The sequence below is a fragment of the Oncorhynchus gorbuscha genome, unplaced genomic scaffold (assembly GCF_021184085.1).
Source record: "Oncorhynchus gorbuscha isolate QuinsamMale2020 ecotype Even-year unplaced genomic scaffold, OgorEven_v1.0 Un_scaffold_295, whole genome shotgun sequence".
NCBI lineage: Eukaryota > Metazoa > Chordata > Actinopteri > Salmoniformes > Salmonidae > Oncorhynchus > Oncorhynchus gorbuscha.
In genome coordinates, this window is record NW_025745159.1 from 649108 (window position 1) to 667322 (window position 18215).

At 47.6% G+C, this 18215-nt stretch overlaps 1 protein-coding gene across 1 annotated transcript in view; it reads right to left on the bottom strand.

The window, feature by feature from the left end:
• The window catches only part of LOC124017623 (vacuolar protein sorting-associated protein 13B-like), a 193998-nt gene extending 177329 nt beyond the window's left edge, over nt 1-16669 (bottom strand). The window contains 2 exon segments of the mRNA XM_046332876.1: nt 9375-9731; nt 16645-16669. Of these exon segments, the coding sequence (XP_046188832.1) occupies nt 9375-9731; nt 16645-16669 (382 nt within the window).
• Nucleotides 16670-18215: the final 1546 nt, after the last annotated feature.

The window sequence follows — 18215 nt, forward strand, 5'->3', positions numbered from 1 at the left end:
ATGGATCCTGAAGAGCTGAGCCAAGACTTCAACATGTTACTGAAGGCAGAGGGGGGTTGAGAGAGAGAGGTAGGGGGAGGTGAGAGAGAGAGAGGTAGGGGGAGGCAGGGACTGTGTGTGAGAGAGAGAGAGGTAGGGGGAGGCAGGGACTGTGTGAGAGAGAGAGAGGTAGGGGGAGGCAGGGACTGTGTGAGAGAGAGAGAGGTAGGGGGAGGCAGGGACTGTGTGAGAGAGAGAGAGGTAGGGGGAGGCAGGGACTGTGTGTGAGAGAGAGAGAGGTAGGGGAGGCAGGGACTGTGTGTGTGAGAGAGAGAGGTAGGGGGAGGCAGGGACTGTGTGTGAGAGAGAGAGGTAGGGGAGGCAGGGACTGTGTGTGTGAGAGAGAGAGGTAGGGGGAGGCAGGGACTGTGTGTGTGAGAGAGAGAGGTAGGGGGAGGCAGGGACTGTGTGTGTGAGAGAGAGAGAGAGTAGGGGGAGGCAGGGACTGTGTGTGTGAGAGAGAGAGGTAGGGGGAGGCAGGGACTGTGTGTGAGAGAGAGAGGTAGGGGGAGGCAGGGACTGTGTGTGTGAGAGAGAGAGGTAGGGGGAGGCAGGGACTGTGTGTGAGAGAGAGAGGTAGGGGAGGCAGGGACTGTGTGTGAGAGAGAGAGAGGTAGGGGGAGGCAGGGACTGTGTGTGTGAGAGAGAGGTAGGGGAGGCAGGGACTGTGTGTGTGAGAGAGAGAGAGAGGTAGGGGGAGGCAGGGACTGTGTGTGTGAGAGAGAGAGGTAGGGGGAGGCAGGGACTGTGTGTGTGAGAGAGAGAGAGGTAGGGGAGGCAGGGACTGTGTGTGTGAGAGAGAGGTAGGGGAGGCAGGGACTGTGTGTGAGAGAGAGAGGTAGGGGGAGGCAGGGACTGTGTGTGTGAGAGAGAGAGGCAGGGACTGTGTGTGAGGGGAGGCAGGGACTGTGTGTGTCAATGTCTCTCTAGAATACAGAGATAACAGACTGGTGATATAATGTCCTGCTAGGACCAGAGACAACAGACTGGTGATATAATGTCCTGCTACCCAGACCATGAGACAACAGACTGGTGATAGCAGGGATATAATGATATAATGTCCTGCTACCCAGGACCATGAGACAACAGACTGGTGATATAATGTCCTGCCACCCAGGACCATGAGACAACAGACTGTCCTGGCTATGAGACAACAGACACCCCAGGACCATGAGACAACAGACTGTCCTGGCTATTCACACACACCTTGCTGTGGTATAGGACAGACAGACAGGAAACATCTAGAGATGATGAGAAACATCTAGAAACAATGAGAAACATCTAGAGACGACGAGAAACATCTAGAGATGATGAGATACTTCTAGAGACGATTAGAAACATCTAGAGACGATTAGAAACATCTAGAGACAATGAGAAACATCTGGAGACCACGATAAACATCTAGAGACAGCGAGAAACATCTAGAGACCACGAGAAACATCTAGAGACGACGAGAAACATCTAGAGACGATTAGAAACATCTAGAGACGATGAGAAACATCTAGAGACGACGAGAAACATCTAGAGACAGCGAGAAACATCTAGAGACCACGAGAAACATCTAGAGACCACGAGAAACATCTAGAGACGACGAGAAACATCTAGAGACAGCGAGAAACATCTAGAGACATCTAGAGACCACGAGAAACATCTAGAGACATCTAGAGACCACGAGAAACATCTAGAGACTACGAGGAACATCTAGAGACTACGAGGAACATCTACGTCTCAGTGGGTCTCCAACCATCAGCCTGGGTCAGACTAGGAGGAAACATCTCAGTGGGTCTCCATGACCATCAGCCTGGGTCAGACTCAGACTAGGAGGAAAACATCTCAGTGGGTCTCCATGACCATCAGCCTGGGTCAGACTAGAGGAAACATCTCAGTGGGTCTCCATGACCATCAGCCTGACTAGTGAACATGAGGCTCTGCACCAAGAGGACATGGTGTTTATAGTCAACAACAGAATCACTTAGTGATAAATCTCTTCTCAGGCGAGATGTCAGAACCCCACAGCTAAAGAGCTGTCATCCTCCTCCAACCAGGGATTAGCTTTCATAGAAAACACAACTCTCTGTCCCCTTCCCTCCCCCCCCTTACTTACTCTCCCTCTCCCTCTCTCCCTCTCTCACCCTCCCCTCCTCCATCCCTCTCTCTCTCTCTCTCCCTCTCCCCACCCCCTCTCTCTCTCCCTCTCTCTCTCTCTCCCCCCTCTCGTCGTTTTTCCATTGTTTTCCACGCTGAGTGTTTTGAAACGGCTGAGTGTTTATAAAAGGCAACACATCAAAAATGGATGAAAGCTGAAAAGCTGTTGAAAATCAGCGCGGGCCACAGCGTCAAAAATGTTCTCACTGCGGAGTTATGTAGATTTGAGTAAACAAGTGCAAATTGTTGAGGTTTTAATTAAAATATTTGACAATCATTTTATCTGAAGTAACCCTATAGAACATCTGTGAAGCAGATGGGTTTAAAAGCCCAGATGTCCTCCCCCCAGAGAAACTCTTCCCCCCCAGAGAAACTCTGTCCCACCCCCATAGAAACTCTGTCCTCCCCCCAGAGAAACTCTGTCCTCCCCCCAGAGAAACTCTGTCCTCCCCCCAGAGAAACTCTGTCCTCCCCCCAGAGAAACTCTGTCCTCCCCCCAGAGAAACTCTGTCCTCCTCCCCCAGAGAAACTCTGTCCCACCCCCCATAGAAACTCTGTCCTCCTCCCCAGAGAAACTCTGTCCTCACCCCCCAGAGAAACTCTGTCCCCCCCCAGAGAAACTCTGTCCTCCCCCCAGAGAAACTCTGTCCTCACCCCCAGAGAAACTCTGTCCTCCCCCAGAGAAACTCTGTCCCCCCTAGAGAAACTCTGTCCTCCCCTAGAGAAACTCTGTCCTCTGTCCTCCCCCGTTCCCTCCCTCTAACCCCTCCTCCAGAGAAACTGCCTTTCTACCCATGTCCTATTATTGGCCCAGAGAAACTCTGTCCCCTCTCTCCCTCCCTCCCTCCCTCCTCCCTCCCTCCCTCCCTCCCTCCCTCCCATCCCTCCCTCTCCCTCCCTTGATAAAATCTAGTCTCTGCTCTGGTTCTGTCTCCTCCCTCCCTCCCGTGTCAGTGTGTTCCCTCCCTCCCTCCAACTCTCTGGTTCTGGTACCTCCCTCCATCTCCGTGTCAGTGTGTTGTAACAGTAACAGAACTCTCCCTCCCTTCCTCCCTCCCGATCCATACCATGTCAGTGTGTTGTCCCAGTAACAGAACTCTCTGGTTCTGGTACCGACCATACCGTGTCAGTGTGTTGTAACAGAACTCTCTGGTTCTGGTCCCTCCTTCTCTCCCTCTCCGTGTCAGTGTGTTGTAACAGTAACAGAACCTCTCTGGTTCTGGTACCGACCATCCCTCCCTCCCTCCCCTGTGTTGTAACAGAACTCTCCCTCCCTTCCCTGGTCCCTCCATCCATCCCGTGTCAGTGTGTTGTAAAGAACTCTCTGCTCTGGTTCTGGTACCGACCATACCGTGTCAGTGTGTTGTAACAGAACTCTCTGGTTCTGGTACCGACCATACCGTGTCAGTGTGTTGTAACAGTAACAGAACCCTCTGGTTCTGGTACCGACCATACCGTGTCAGTGTGTTGTAACAGAACCCTCTGGTTCTGGTACCGACCATACCGTGTCAGTGTGTTGTAACAGAACAGAACTCTCTGGTTCTGGTACCGACCATACCGTGTCAGTGTGTTGTAACAGAACCCTCTGGTTCTGGTACCGACCATACCGTGTCAGTGTGTTGTAACAGTAACAGAACTCTCTGGTTCTGGTACCGACCATACCGTGTCAGTGTGTTGTAACAGTAACAGAACCCTCTGGTTCTGGTACCGACCATACCGTGTCAGTGTGTTGTAACAGTAACAGAACTCTCTGGTTCTGGTACCGACCATACCGTGTCAGTGTGTTGTAACAGTAACAGAACTCTCTGGTTCTGGTACCGACCATAACGGGACAGTGTGTTGTAACAGAACCCTCTGGTTCTGGTACCGACCATACCGTGTCAGTGTGTTGTAACAGTAACAGAACCCTCTGGTTCTGGTACTGACCATACCGTGTCAGTGTGTTGTAACAGAACAGAACTCTCTGGTTCTGGTACCGACCATACCGTGTCAGTGTGTTGTAACAGAACAGAACCTCTGGTTCTGGTACTGACCATACCGTGTCAGTGTGTTGTAACAGAACCCTCTGGTTCTGGTACTGACCATACCGTGTCAGTGTGTTGTAACAGTAACAGAACTCTCTGGTTCTGGTACCGACCATAACGTGTCAGTGTGTTGTAACAGAACTCTCTGGTTCTGGTACCACCATACCGTGTCAGTGTGTTGTAACAGTAACAGAACTCTCTGGTTCTGGTACTGACCATACCGTGTCAGTGTGTTGTAACAGTAACAGAACTCTCTGGTTCTGGTACCGACCATACCGTGTCAGTGTGTTGTAACAGTAACAGAACCCTCTGGTTCTGGTACTGACCATACCGTGTCAGTGTGTTGTAACAGTAACAGAACTCTCTGGTTCTGGTACCGACCATAACGGGACAGTGTGTTGTAACAGAACCCTCTGGTTCTGGTACCGACCATAACGGGACAGTGTGTTGTAACAGAACCCTCTGGTTCTGGTACCGACCATACCGTGTCAGTGTGTTGTAACAGTAACAGAACTCTCTGGTTCTGGTACCGACCATAACGGGACAGGTCTTCTTGATGTACACGACACCAGCCGTTGTTCTTGGCGGCCGGTGGTTTACGTGAAACGGAAAGGGGATCTGAGAGACTTGCTGCTCTGGCTTCTTGTCTCAACACAGCTTAGGGAGGAAACCCTGACAAACCTTCTGGAAACATCAAAACACCACATGGTGCTGAAGAAACAATACAAACAGCAGAAACAGAGAGGTTTAGTCAGAGAGGTTTAGTCAGAGAGGTTTAGTCAGAGAGGTTTAGTCAGAGAGGTTTATTCAGAGAGGTTTAGTCAGAGAGGTTTAGTCAGAGAGGTTTAGTCAGAGAGGTTTAGTCAGAGAGGTTTAGTCAGAGAGGTTTAGTCAGAGAGGTTTAGTCAGAGAGGTTTAGTCAGAGAGGTTTAGTCAGAGAGGTTTAGTCAGAGAGGTTTAGTCAGAGAGGTTTAGTCAGAGAGGTTTAGTCAGAGAGGTTTAGTCAGAGAGGTTTAGTCAGAGAGGTTTAGTCAGAGAGGTTTAGTCAGAGAGTTTAGTCAGAGAGGTTTAGTCAGAGAGGTTTAGTCAGAGAGGTTTAGTCAGAGAGGTTTAGTCAGAGAGGTTTAGTCAGAGAGGTTTAGTCAGAGAGGTTTAGTCAGAGAGGTTTAGTCAGAGAGGTTTAGTCAGAGAGGTTTAGTCAGAGAGGTTTAGTCAGAGAGGTTTAGTCAGAGAGGTTTAGTCAGAGAGGTTTAGTCAGAGAGGTCCGGTCAGAGAGGTTTAGTCAGAGAGGTTAATCAGAGAGGTTTGGTCAGAGAGGTCCGGTCAGGACTGGTCTGAGAACATTATCCTAACTATTAAGAGAGGTTCAGCCCTCTGGTCTCAGTATTGGAGGACACAGGAACTAGGGTCCAAAATATCACCCTATTCCCTATAAAGTGCACTACTTTAGACCAGAGCCCTATGGGGTAGGGCATTACTTTAGACCAGAGCCCTATGGGGTAGTGCACTACTTTAGACCAGAGCCCTATGGGGTAGGGCACTACTTTAGACCAGAGCCCTATGGGGTAGGGCACTACTTTAGACCAGAGCCCTATGGGGTAGGGCACTACTTTAGACCAGAGCCCTATGGAGTAGGGCACTACTTTAGACCAGAGCCCTATGGGGTAGGGCACTACTTTAGACCAGAGCCCTATGGGGTAGGGCACTACTTTAGACCAGAGCCCTATGGAGTAGGGCACTACTTTAGACCAGAGCCCTATGGAGTAGTGCACTACGTAGTGAAGAAGGTGCCATTTGGGAAACAGCAAATATCTTGCCTGGCCAGGAACAGGTCATTCCTCCCATGGTAACGTTGTGGTTACGGCTCGGAGAACACAACAGTGATGCATCATGGTCCGTTTCCTGTGTTCTATTAGGAGGACTTTGTTGTGGCGAAACAAAACACAGAGACCTTTAACTTCCCAGCTACGCCTCACCCAGGTCACATGACAGGGGCTTGGACCTATCTTTCATTGGGAGTATTTTAACCTCTTGTGTGGTTTGGTAGTATCGCTGTCAGCCAGAGAAATATGTTGAGAAGGATTATAGCCACAGACAGCAAGGCACTAGGAGTCAGACAGACAGGCTTGGTGAGATCTTTAAGGGCCTCAGCAAGGTACTAGAGACAGACAGACAGACAGGCTTGATGAGATCTTTAAGGTCAGGGCCCTCAGCAAGGCACTAGGAGACAGACAGACAGGCTTGATGAGATCTTTAAGGGCCCTCAGCAAGGTACAAAGACAGACAGACAGGCTTGATGAGATCTTTAAGGGCCTCAGCAAGGTATAGGAGTCAGACAGACAGGCTTGGTGAGATCTTTAAATCCCTCAGCAAGGCACTAGGAGACCTCTTGTGTGGCTTGATGAGATCTTAAGGGCCCTCAGCAAGGCACTAGAGACAGACAGACAGGCTTGATGAGATCTTTAAGGGCCCTCAGACAAGGCACTAGGAGACAGACAGACAGGCTTGATGAGATCTTTAAGGTCAGGGCCCTCACCAAGGTACTAGGAGTCAGACAGACAGGCTTGATGAGATCTTTAAGGGGGCCTCACCAAGGCACTAGGAGACAGACAGACAGGCTTGATGAGATCTTTGGGGCCCTCAGCAAGGTACTAAGACAGACAGACAAAGTGTGATATCTCTCCTAACCAGCTGGTTAATGTCACTAGGTGTGATATCTCTCTAACCAGCTGGTTAATGTTCCCTTCACTAAAGTGTGATATCTCTCTAACCAGCTGGTTAATGTCACTAAGTGTGATATCTCTCCTAACCAGCTGGTTAATGTTCCCTTCACTAAGGTGTGATATCTCTCCTAACCAGCTGGTTAATGTCACTAGGTGTGATATCTCTCCTAACCAGCTGGTTAATGTCCACTAAGGTGTGATATCTCTCCTAACCAGCTGGTTAATGTCACTAAAGTGTGATATCTCTCCTAACCAGCTGGTTAATGTTCCCTTCACTAAGGTGTGATATCTCTCCTAACCAGCTGGTTAATGTCACTAAGGTGTGATATCTCTCCTAACCAGCTGGTTAATGTCACTAAGGTGTGATATCTCTCCTAACCAGCTGGTTAATGTCACTAAGGTGTGATATCTCTCCTAACCAGCTAGTTAATGTCACTAAGGTGTGATATCTCTCCTAACCAGCTGGTTAATGTCACTAAGGTGTGATATCTCTCCTAACCAGCTGGTTAATGTCACTAAGGTGTGATATCTCTCCTAACCAGCTGGTTAATGTCACTAAAGTGTGATATCTCTCTAACCAGCTGGTTAATGTCACTAAGGTGTGATATCTCTCCTAACCAGCTGGTTAATGTCACTAAGGTGATATCTCTCCTAACCAGCTGGTTAATGTCACTAAAGTGTGATATCTCTCCTAACCAGCTGGTTAATGTCACTAAGGTGTGATATCTCTCCTAACCAGCTGGTTAATGTCACTAAGGTGTGATATCTCTCCTAACCAGCTGGTTAATGTCACTAAGGTGTGATATCTCTCCTAACCAGCTGGTTAATGTTCCCTTCACTAAGGTGTGATATCTCTCCTAACCAGCTGGTTAATGTCACTAAAGTGTGATATCTCTCCAACCAGCTGGTTAATGTCACTAAGGTGTGATATCTCTCCTAACCAGCTGGTTAATGTTCCCTTCACTAAGGTGTGATATCTCTCCTAACCAGCTGGTTAATGTCACTAAGGTGTGATATCTCTCCTAACCAGCTGGTTAATGTCACTAAAGTGTGATATCTCCTAACCAGCTGGTTAATGTCACTAAGGTGTGATATCTCTCCAACCAGCTGGTTAATGTTCCCTTCACTAAGGTGTGATATCTCTCCTAACCAGCTGGTTAATGTCACTAAGGTGTGATATCTCTCCTAACCAGCTGGTTAATGTCACTAAGGTGTGATATCTCTCCTAACCAGCTGGTTAATGTCACTAAGGTGTGATATCTCTCCTAACCAAGGGGGAGAAGAGAGGGAGAGAAGAGAGGGGAGAGAAGAGAGGGAGGAGAAGAGAGGGGATGAAGTGTGAGAGGGGTGATGTGAGAGGGGTGATGAGAGAGGGGTGATGTGGGAGAGGGTGAGAGAGGGTGATGAGAGAGGGGTGTGAGAGGGGTGATGAGAGAGGGGTGATGAGAGAGGGGTGATGAGAGAGGGGTGATGAGAGAGGGGTGATGAGAGAGGGGTGATGAGAGAGGGGTGATGAGAGGGTGAGAGAGAGGGGTGATGAGAGAGGGTGAGAGAGGTGAAGTGTGAGGGGGTGATGAGAGAGGGTGAAGTGTGAGAGGGGATGAGGGGGTGAAGTGTGAGAGGGTGATGAGAGAGGGGTGATGAGAGAGGGGTGAAGTGTGAGAGGGTGATGAGAGAGGGGTGAAGGGAGGGGTGATGAGAGAGGGGTGAAGTGAGAGGATGGTGATGAGAGGGAAGTGTGAGAGGGTGATGAGAGAGGGGTGATGAGAGGGGTGAAGAGAGAGGGGTGAAGTGTGATGAGAGAGGGGTGATGAGAGAGGGGTGATGAGAGGGGTGAAGTGGGTGATGGGTGATGAGAGAGGGGTGATGAGAGAGGGGTGATGAGGAGAGGGGTGATGAGAGAGGGGTGATGAGAGAGGGGGTGATGAGAGAGGGGTGAAGTGAGAGAGGGGTGATGAGAGAGGGGTGATGAGAGAGGGGTGAAGTGTGAGAGGGGTGATGAGAGAGGGGTGATGAGAGAGGGGTGATGAGAGAGGGGTGATGAGAGGGGGTGATGAGAGAGGGATGAAGTGTGAGGGGTGATGAGAGAGGGAGATGAAGTGTGAGAGGAGGTGATGAGAGAGGGATGAAGTGCGAGGGAGGAGAAGAGAGAGGGATGAAGTGTGAGAGGGATGAAGTGGTGGGTGATGAGAGAGGGATGAAGTGTGAGAGGGGGGATGAGAGAGGGATGAAGTGCGAGGGAGGAGAAGAGAGAGGGATGAAGTGTGAGAGGGATGAAGTGTGAGAGGGATGAAGTGTGAGAGGATGATGAGAGAGGGGTGATGAGAGAGGGGTGATGAGAGAGGGTGATGAGAGAGGGGTGATGAGAGAGGGGTGATGAGAGGGGAGCTGCATTTTTCAACTGTAAAAAGTCAACAGGAAGATACATGTTTAAAGCTCTTACCGTCTAGCTTGGGCCCAGTCTTCATGTTCATGATACCCTTCATAGCCGACACCGACCAGGACAGGCTGGGCCGGGCAGGGTGCGACTCGGTCTCCATGACAACCACGATCTGGGCGGTGCGGAGGGACACCTTGTGGAAGGGTGCCAGGGACCTTAGGGAGCTGAGGTGGGAGGGGTCGGGACGAGGGGGAGAGGAGGACGAGGTCCTACTGGGGAGGAATGAGGGGGGTGGAGGGGGTTTGGGAGACTCCCAGTAGTGATGAGGTAGGACCCTCCTCAGGTAGGCTTTGGTCTGCTCCAGTTTCACCAGCGTAGGGTTCACCTTCAGGGGCCGGGACAGCTCCACGTTCAGCTCCGCTGGGCGCAGAAGACAGAGTTACCGTAAAACTAAATATTAACAGGAGACAGAGTTACCGTAATACTAAATATTAACAGGAGACAGAGTTACCGTAATACTAAATATTAACAGGAGACAGAGTTACCGTAATACTAAATATTAACAGGAAACAGAGTTACCGTAAAACAAAATATTAACAGGAAACAGAGTTACCGTAAAAAACAAAATATTAACAGGAGAGAGACAGGAGACAGACAAAAACAAAATATTAACAGTTACCGTAATACTAAATATTAACAGAAGAGAGACTGGAGACAGAGTTACCGTAATACTAAATATTAATAGAAGACAGAGTTACCGTAATACTAAATATTAACAGAAGACAGAGTTACCGTAATACTAAATATTAATAGAAGACAGAGTTACCGTAATACTAAATATTAACAGGAGACAGAGTTACTGTAATACTAAATATTAACAGGAGACAGAGTTACCGTAATTCAAAATATTAACAGAAGAGAGACAGAAGACAGAGTTACCGTAATACTAAATATTAATAGGAGACAGAGTTACCATAATTCTAAATATTAATAGAAGACAGAGTTACCGTAATACAAAATATTAACAGAAGACAGAGTTACCATAATACTAAATATTAACAGAAGACAGTGTTACCGTAATACTAAATATTAATAGGAGACAGTTACCATAATTCTAAATATTAACAGAAGACAGACAGAATATTAACAGACAGAGTTACCATAATACTAAATATTAACAGGAGACAGAGTTACCGTAATACTAAATATTAACAGAAGACAGAGTTACCGTAATTCAAAATATTAACAGAAGACAGAGTTACCGTAATACTAAATATTAACAGAAGACAGAGTTACCGTAATACTAAATATTAACAGGAGACAGAGTTACCGTAATACAAAATATTAACAGAAGAGACAGAGAGTTACCGTAATACTAAATATTAACAGAAGACAGAGTTACCGTAATACTAAATATTAACAGGAGACAGAGTTACCGTAATACTAAATATTAACAGGAGACAGAGTTACCGTAATACTAAATATTAACAGGAGACAGAGTTACCGTAATACTAAATATTAACAGGAAACAGAGTTACCGTAATACAAAATATTAACAGGAAACAGAGTTACCGTAAAACAAAATATTAACAGGAGAGAGACAGGAGACAGTTACCGTAATACAAAATATTAACAGAAACAGAGTTACCGTAATACTAAATATTAACAGAAGAGAGACAGGAGACAGAGTTACTGTAATACTAAATATTAATAGAAGACAGAGTTACCGTAATACTAAATATTACTAGAAGACAGAGTTACAGTAATACTAAATATTAACAGAAGACAGAGTTACCGTAATACTAAATATTAATAGAAGACAGAGTTACCGTAATACTAAATATTAACAGAAGACAGAGTTACTGTAATACAAAATATTAACAGGAGACAGAGTTACCGTAATACAAAATATTAACAGAAGACAGACAGAAGACAGAGTTACAGTAATAAATATTAACAGAAGACAGAGTTACCGTAATACTAAATATTAATAGAAGACAGAGTTACCATAATACTAAATATTAATAGAAGACAGAGTTACCGTAATACAAAATATTAACAGAAGACAGAGTTACCGTAATACTAAAATATTAACAGAAGACAGTGTTACCGTAATACTAAATATTAACAGGAGACAGAGTTACCGTAATTCAAAATATTAACAGAAGAGAGACAGAAGACAGTTACCGTAATACTAAATATTAACAGAAGACAGAGTTACCGTAATACTAAATATTAATAGGAGACAGAGTTACCGTAATACTAAATATTAATAGAAGACAGAGTTACCGTAATACAAAATATTAACAGGAGACAGAGTTACCGTAATACTAAATATTAACAGGAGACAGAGTTACCGTAATACTAAATATTAATAGAAGACAGAGTTACCGTAATACAAAATATTAACTGAAGACAGAGTTACCAACCGGGCCAGCCCAGCTCAATGGTACCACCAACCGGGCAGCTCAAAGGCACCACAAACCGGGCCAGCCCAGCTCAATGGTACCACCAACCGGGCAGCTCAATGGCACCACCAACCGGGCCAGCCCAGCTCAATGGCACCACTAAATGGGCCAGCCCAGCTCAATGGTATCATCAACCAGGCCAGCCCAGCTCAATGGTACCACCAACTGGGCCAGGCCAGCTCAATGGTACCACCAAACTGGGCCAGCCCAGCTCATTGGTACCAACAACCGGGCAGCTCAATGGTACCACCAACCGGGCAGCTCAATGTCACCACCAACCGGGCCAGGCCAGCTCAATGGTACCGCCAACCGGGCAGCTCAATGTCACCACCAACTGGGCCAGGCCAGCTCAATGGTACCGCCAACCGGGCAGCTCAATGTCACCACCAACCGGGCCAGCCCAGCTCAATGGCACCACTAAATGGGCCAGCCCAGCTCAATGGCACCACCAACCGGGCCAGCCCAGCTCAATGGTACCACCAACTGGGCCAGGCCAGCTCAATGGTATCATCAACCGGGCCAGCCCAGCTCAATGGTACCACCAACTGGGCCAGGCCAGCTCAATGGCACCACCAACCGGGCCAGCCCAGCTCAATGGCACCACTAAATGGGCCAGCCCAGCTCAATGCACCACCAACCGGGCCAGGCCAGCTCAATGGTATCATCAACCGGGCCAGGACAGCTAGATGGTACCAGCCCTCTGACTCTTTACACGCAGCTCCTATAGAATCATCTGGAAGTCCAGCCAGAAGATACCACCTCTCTGACTCTTTACACCCAGCACCTATAGAATCATCTGGAAGTCCAGCCAGAAGATACCACCTCTCTGACTCTTTACACCCAGCTCCTATAGAATCATCTGGAAGTCCAGCCAGAAGATACCACCTCTCTGACTCTTTACACACAGCTCCTATAGAATCTGTAGCTCAGTTGGTAGAGCATGGCGCTTGTAACGCCAGGGTAGTGGGTTCGATTCCCGGGACCACCCATACGTAGAATGTATGCACACATGACTGTAAGTCGCTTTGGATAAAAGCGTCTGCTAAATGGCATATATTATTATATTATTATTATATCATCTGGAAGTCCAGCCAGAAGATACCACCTCTCTGACTCTTTACACACAGCTACTATAGAATCATCTGGAAGTCCAGCCAGAAGATACCACCTCTCTGACTCTTTACACAGCTCCTATAGAATCATCTGGAAGTCCAGCCAGAAGATACCACCTCTCTGACTCTTTACACAGCTCCTATAGAAACATCTGGAAGTCCAGCCAACTCTTACCCCCTACTTATCAACACGTTTAACTTGTAGCCTTCAAAGGTAGCCTCTTTAAGCTCATCGTGTGCTGAGAGAGGGAAAAGGCAGCACACGGAAATCTGGATTAATGAAAGAAAGATGGTGGTCCTTCCGTCATGTTCGCTGGGACATCAAAAGAAGGCCTTGTCCAGGAGTGACGTTCCTTCACTTCTCACGCAAGTGTTTGATTAGGAACACCCTTCCTTTCCATCAAACACAAAGCGGTGCTTTTAACCCAGCCGAGGACTGTCAGTGGTTCTTTAACCAGAGGACTGTCAGTGGTTCATTAACCCAGCCGAGGACTGTCAGTGGTTCATTAACCAGAGGACTGTCAGTGGTTCATTAACCCAGCCGAGGACTGTCAGTGGTTCATTAACCAGAGGACTGTCAGTGGTTCATTAACCAGAGGACTGTCAGTGGTTCATTAACCCAGCCGAGGACTGTCAGTGGTTCATTAACCAGAGGACTGTCAGTGGTTCATTAACCAGAGGACTGTCAGTGGTTCATTAACCCACTGTCAGTGGTTCATTAACCCAGCCGAGGACTGTCAGTGGTTCATTAACCCAGCCGAGGACTGTCAGTGGTTCATTAACCAGAGGACTGTCAGTGGTTCATTAACCCAGCCGAGGACTGTCAGTGGTTCATTAACCCAGCCGAGGACTGTCAGTGGTTCTTTAACCAGAGGACTGTCAGTGGTTCATTAACCCAGCCGAGGACTGTCAGTGGTTCATTAACCAGAGAGGACTGTCAGTGGTTCATTAACCCACCAGAGGACTGTTGGTTCATTAACCCACCAGAGGACTGTCAGTGGTTCATTAACCCACCAGATGACTGTCAGTGGTTCATTAACCCACCAGAGGACTGTCAGTGGTTCATTAACCCACCAGAGGACTGTCAGTGGTTCATTAACCCACCAGAGGACTGTCAGTGGTTCATTAACCAGAGGACTGTCAGTGGTTCATTAACCAGAGGACTGTCAGTGGTTCATTAACCAGAGGACTGTCAGTGGTTCATTAACCCACCAGAGGACTGTCAGTGGTTCATTAACCAGAGGACTGTCAGTGGTTCATTAACCCAGAGGACTGTCAGTGGTTCATTAACCAGTCAGTGGTTCTTTAGGACTGTCAGTGGTTCATTAACCCACCAGAGGACTGTTAGTGGTTCATTAACCAGAAGACTGTCAGTGGTTCATTAACCAGAGGACTGTCAGTGGTTCATTAACCAGAGGACTGTCAGTGGTTCATTAACCAGAGGACTGTCAGTGGTTCATTAACCAGAGGACTGTCAGTGGTTCATTAACCAGAGGACTGTCAGTGGTTCATTAACCAGAGGACTGTCAGTGGTTCATTAACCAGAGGACTGTCAGTGGTTCTTTAACCAGAGGACTGTCAGTGGTTCATTAACCCACCAGAGGACTGTCAGTGGTTCATTAACCCACCAGAGGACTGTCAGTGGTTCATTAACCAGAGGACTGTCAGTGGTTCATTAACCCACCAGAGGACTGTCAGTGGTTCATTAACCAGAGGACTGTCAGTGGTTCATTAACCAGAGGACTGTCAGTGGTTCATTAACCAGAGGACTGTCAGTGGTTCATTAACCCACCAGAGGACTGTCAGTGGTTCATTAACCAGAGGACTGTCAGTGGTTCATTAACCAGAGGACTGTCAGTGGTTCATTAACCAGAGGACTGTCAGTGGTTCATTAACCAGAGGACTGTCAGTGGTTCTTTAACCAGAGGACTGTCAGTGGTTCATTAACCCACCAGAGGACTGTCAGTGGTTCATTAACCAGAGGACTGTCAGTGGTTCTTTAACCAGAGGACTGTCAGTGGTTCATTAACCAGAGGACTGTCAGTGGTTCATTAACCAGAGGACTGTCAGTGGTTCTTTAACCAGAGGACTGTCAGTGGTTCATTAACCAGAGGACTGTCAGTGGTTCATTAACCCACCAGAGGACTGTCAGTGGTTCATTAACCCAGCCGAGGACTGACTCTCTCCCCCCCCCCATCACTCCCCCTCTCTCTCTCCCTCCCCCTCCCCTCTCTCTCTCTCTCTCTCTCCCCCCCCCTCTCTCTCTCTCCTCCCCCTCCCTCTCTCTCACTCCCCCTCCCTCTCTCTCACTCCCCCTCTCCCCTCTCTCTCTCCCCCTCTCTCCCTCCCCCTCTCCCCCTCTCTCTCTCTCACTCCCCCTCTCTCTCTCTCCTCCCCCATCTCTCTCTCCAACTGGTAGCTGTTACTTCTCCAACCTCCTGTCATTGACTCTTTCACACAAGAGAAGGAAGAAGAGAGACGGAGAGCAGGACTGTTTCCTGGGTCCTCCAGGTCAGACAGAAGACTGTTAGGAAGAGAAGAAGAGAGCAGGACTGTTTCCTGGGTCCTCCAGGGCAGACAGAAGACTGTCAGGAAGAGAAGAAGAGAGACTGAGGGCAGGACTGTTTCCTGAGTCCTCCAGGGCAGACAGAAGACTGTCAGGAAGAGAAGAAGAGAGCAGGACTGTTTCCTGGGTCCTCCAGGTCAGACAGAAGACTGGCAGGAAGAGAAGAAGAGAGCAGGACTGTTTCCTGGGTCCTCCAGGTCAGACAGAAGACTGTCAGGAAGAGAAGAAGAGAGCAGGACTGTTTCCTGGGTCCTCCAGGTCAGACAGAAGACTGTCAGGAAGAGAAGAAGAGAGCAGGACTGTTTCCTGGGTCCTCCAGGTCAGACAGAAGACTGTCAGGAAGAGAAGAAGAGAGCAGGACTGTTTCCTGGGACCCCCAGGTCAGACAGAAGAATGTCAGGAAGAGAAGAAGAAGGCAGAGGGGGACTGTTTCCTCAGGAAGAAAAAATCAAATTTATTTGTCACATACACATGGTTAGCAGATGTTAATGCGAGTGTAGCGAAATGCTTGTGCTTCTAGTTCCGACAATGCAGTGATAACCAACAAGTAATCTAACTAACAATTCCAAAACTACTGTCTTATACACAGTGTAAGGGGATAAGGAACATGTACATAAGGATATATGAATGAGTGATGGTACAGAGCAGCATACAGTAGATGGTATCGAGTACAGTATATACATATGAGATGAGTGTGTAGACAAAGTAAACAAAGTGGCATAGTTAAAGTGGCTAGTGATACATGTATTACATAAGGATGCAGTCGATGATGTAGAGTACAGTATATACGTATGCATATGAGATGAATAATGTAAGGTAGCATTGTTTAAAGTGGCTAGTGATATATTTACATCATTTCCCATCAATTCCCATTATTAAAGTGGCTGGAGTTGGGTCAGTGTCAATGACAGTGTGTTGGCAGCAGCCACTCAATGTTAGTGGTGGCTGTTTAACAGAGAAGAAGGCAGAGGGGGATTGAAGAGGAGAGGGCTGGTCCAGCCTTGAACCTCCCCTCACTGCAGCTGCCTTCCTCTGTGTGTGTGTGTGTGTGTGTGTGTGTGTGTGTGTGTGTGTGTGTGTGTGTGTGTGTGTGTGTGTGTGTGTGTGTGTGTGTGTGTGTGTGTGTGTGTGTGTGTGTGTGTGTGTGTGTGTGTGTGTGTGTGTGTGTGTGTGTGTGTGTGTGTTACTTGTGTTCCTCTCTGCAGGTTCCATCCCTGGCAGGGGAGCTGTGATTGGTCTCAGTAAATGTCTGTCAGTTTGCTGTAAACAGGGAACTGGTCTCCATCTGGTCTGATGGACGCTCACCTCGTTAAACAGCATCAAATCAGAGGGCCTTAGGGAACACTACCTGGGGGACTCCTACATGGGACCCTACTCCCTACATAGTACACTACTTTAGACCAGGGCCTTATTCCCTATATAGTACACTACTATAGACCAGGGCCCTATTCCCTATATAGTACACTACTAGACCAGGGCCCTATTCCCTATATAGTGCACTACTATAGACCAGGGCCCTATTCCCTATATAGTGCACTACTTTAGACCAGGGCCCTATTCCCTATATAGTGCACTACTTTAGACCAGGGACCAGGGTCTTATTCCCTATATAGTGCACTACTATAGACCAGGGCCCTATTCCTATATAGTGCACTACTTTAGACCAGGGCCCTATTCCCTATATAGTGACACTATATAGACCAGAGCCCTATTCCCTATATAGTGCACTACTTTAGACCAGGGTCTATTCCCTATATAGTACACTACTATAGACCAGGGCCCTATTCCCTATATAGTGCACTACTATAGACCAGGGCCCCCTATTCCCTATATAGTACACTACTTAGACCAGGAGCCCTATTCCCTATATAGTACTACTATAGACCAGAGCCCTATTCCCTATATAGTACACTACTATAGACCAGAGCCCTATTCCCTATAGTGCACTACTATTAGACCAGGGCCCTATTCCCTATATAGTGCACTACTTGAACCAGGGCCCTATTCCCTATATAGTGCACTACTATAGACCAGGGCCCTATTCCCTATATGCACTACTATAGACCAGGCCCTATTCCCTATATAGTGCACTACTATAGACCAGGGCCCTATTCCCTATATAGTTCACTACTATAGACCAGGGCCCTATTCCCTATAAGTGCACCACTATAGACCAGGGCCCTATTCCCTATAGTGCACTACTATAGACCAGGGCCCCTATTCTATATAGTACCACCTATAGACCAGGATGTCTATTCCCTATATAGTACTACCAAGGGCCCTATTCCCTATTGTGCACTACTATAGACCAGGGCCCTATTCCCTATATAGGGCACTACTTAGACCAGGACTCTATTCCCTACATAGTGCACCTGTAGACCGGATCCCTATTCCCTATATAGTGCACTACTTAGACCAGGGCCCTATTCCCTATAGCACTACTATGAGGCCCTAGGCACTACTTAGACCAGGACCCTATTCCCTATATAGTACTACTTGAATGACCTATTCCTATATAGTGCACTACTTAGACCAGAGCCCTATTCCCTATATAGTGGTACTACTATAGACCAGAGCCCTATTCCCTATATAGTACACTACTATAGACCAGAGCCCTATTCCCTATATAGTGCACTACTTAGACCAGGGCCCTATTCCCTATATAGTGCACTACTTAGACCAGAGCCCTATTCCCTATATAGTGCACTACTATAGACCAGGGCCCTATTCCCTATATAGTGCACTACTTAGACCAGAG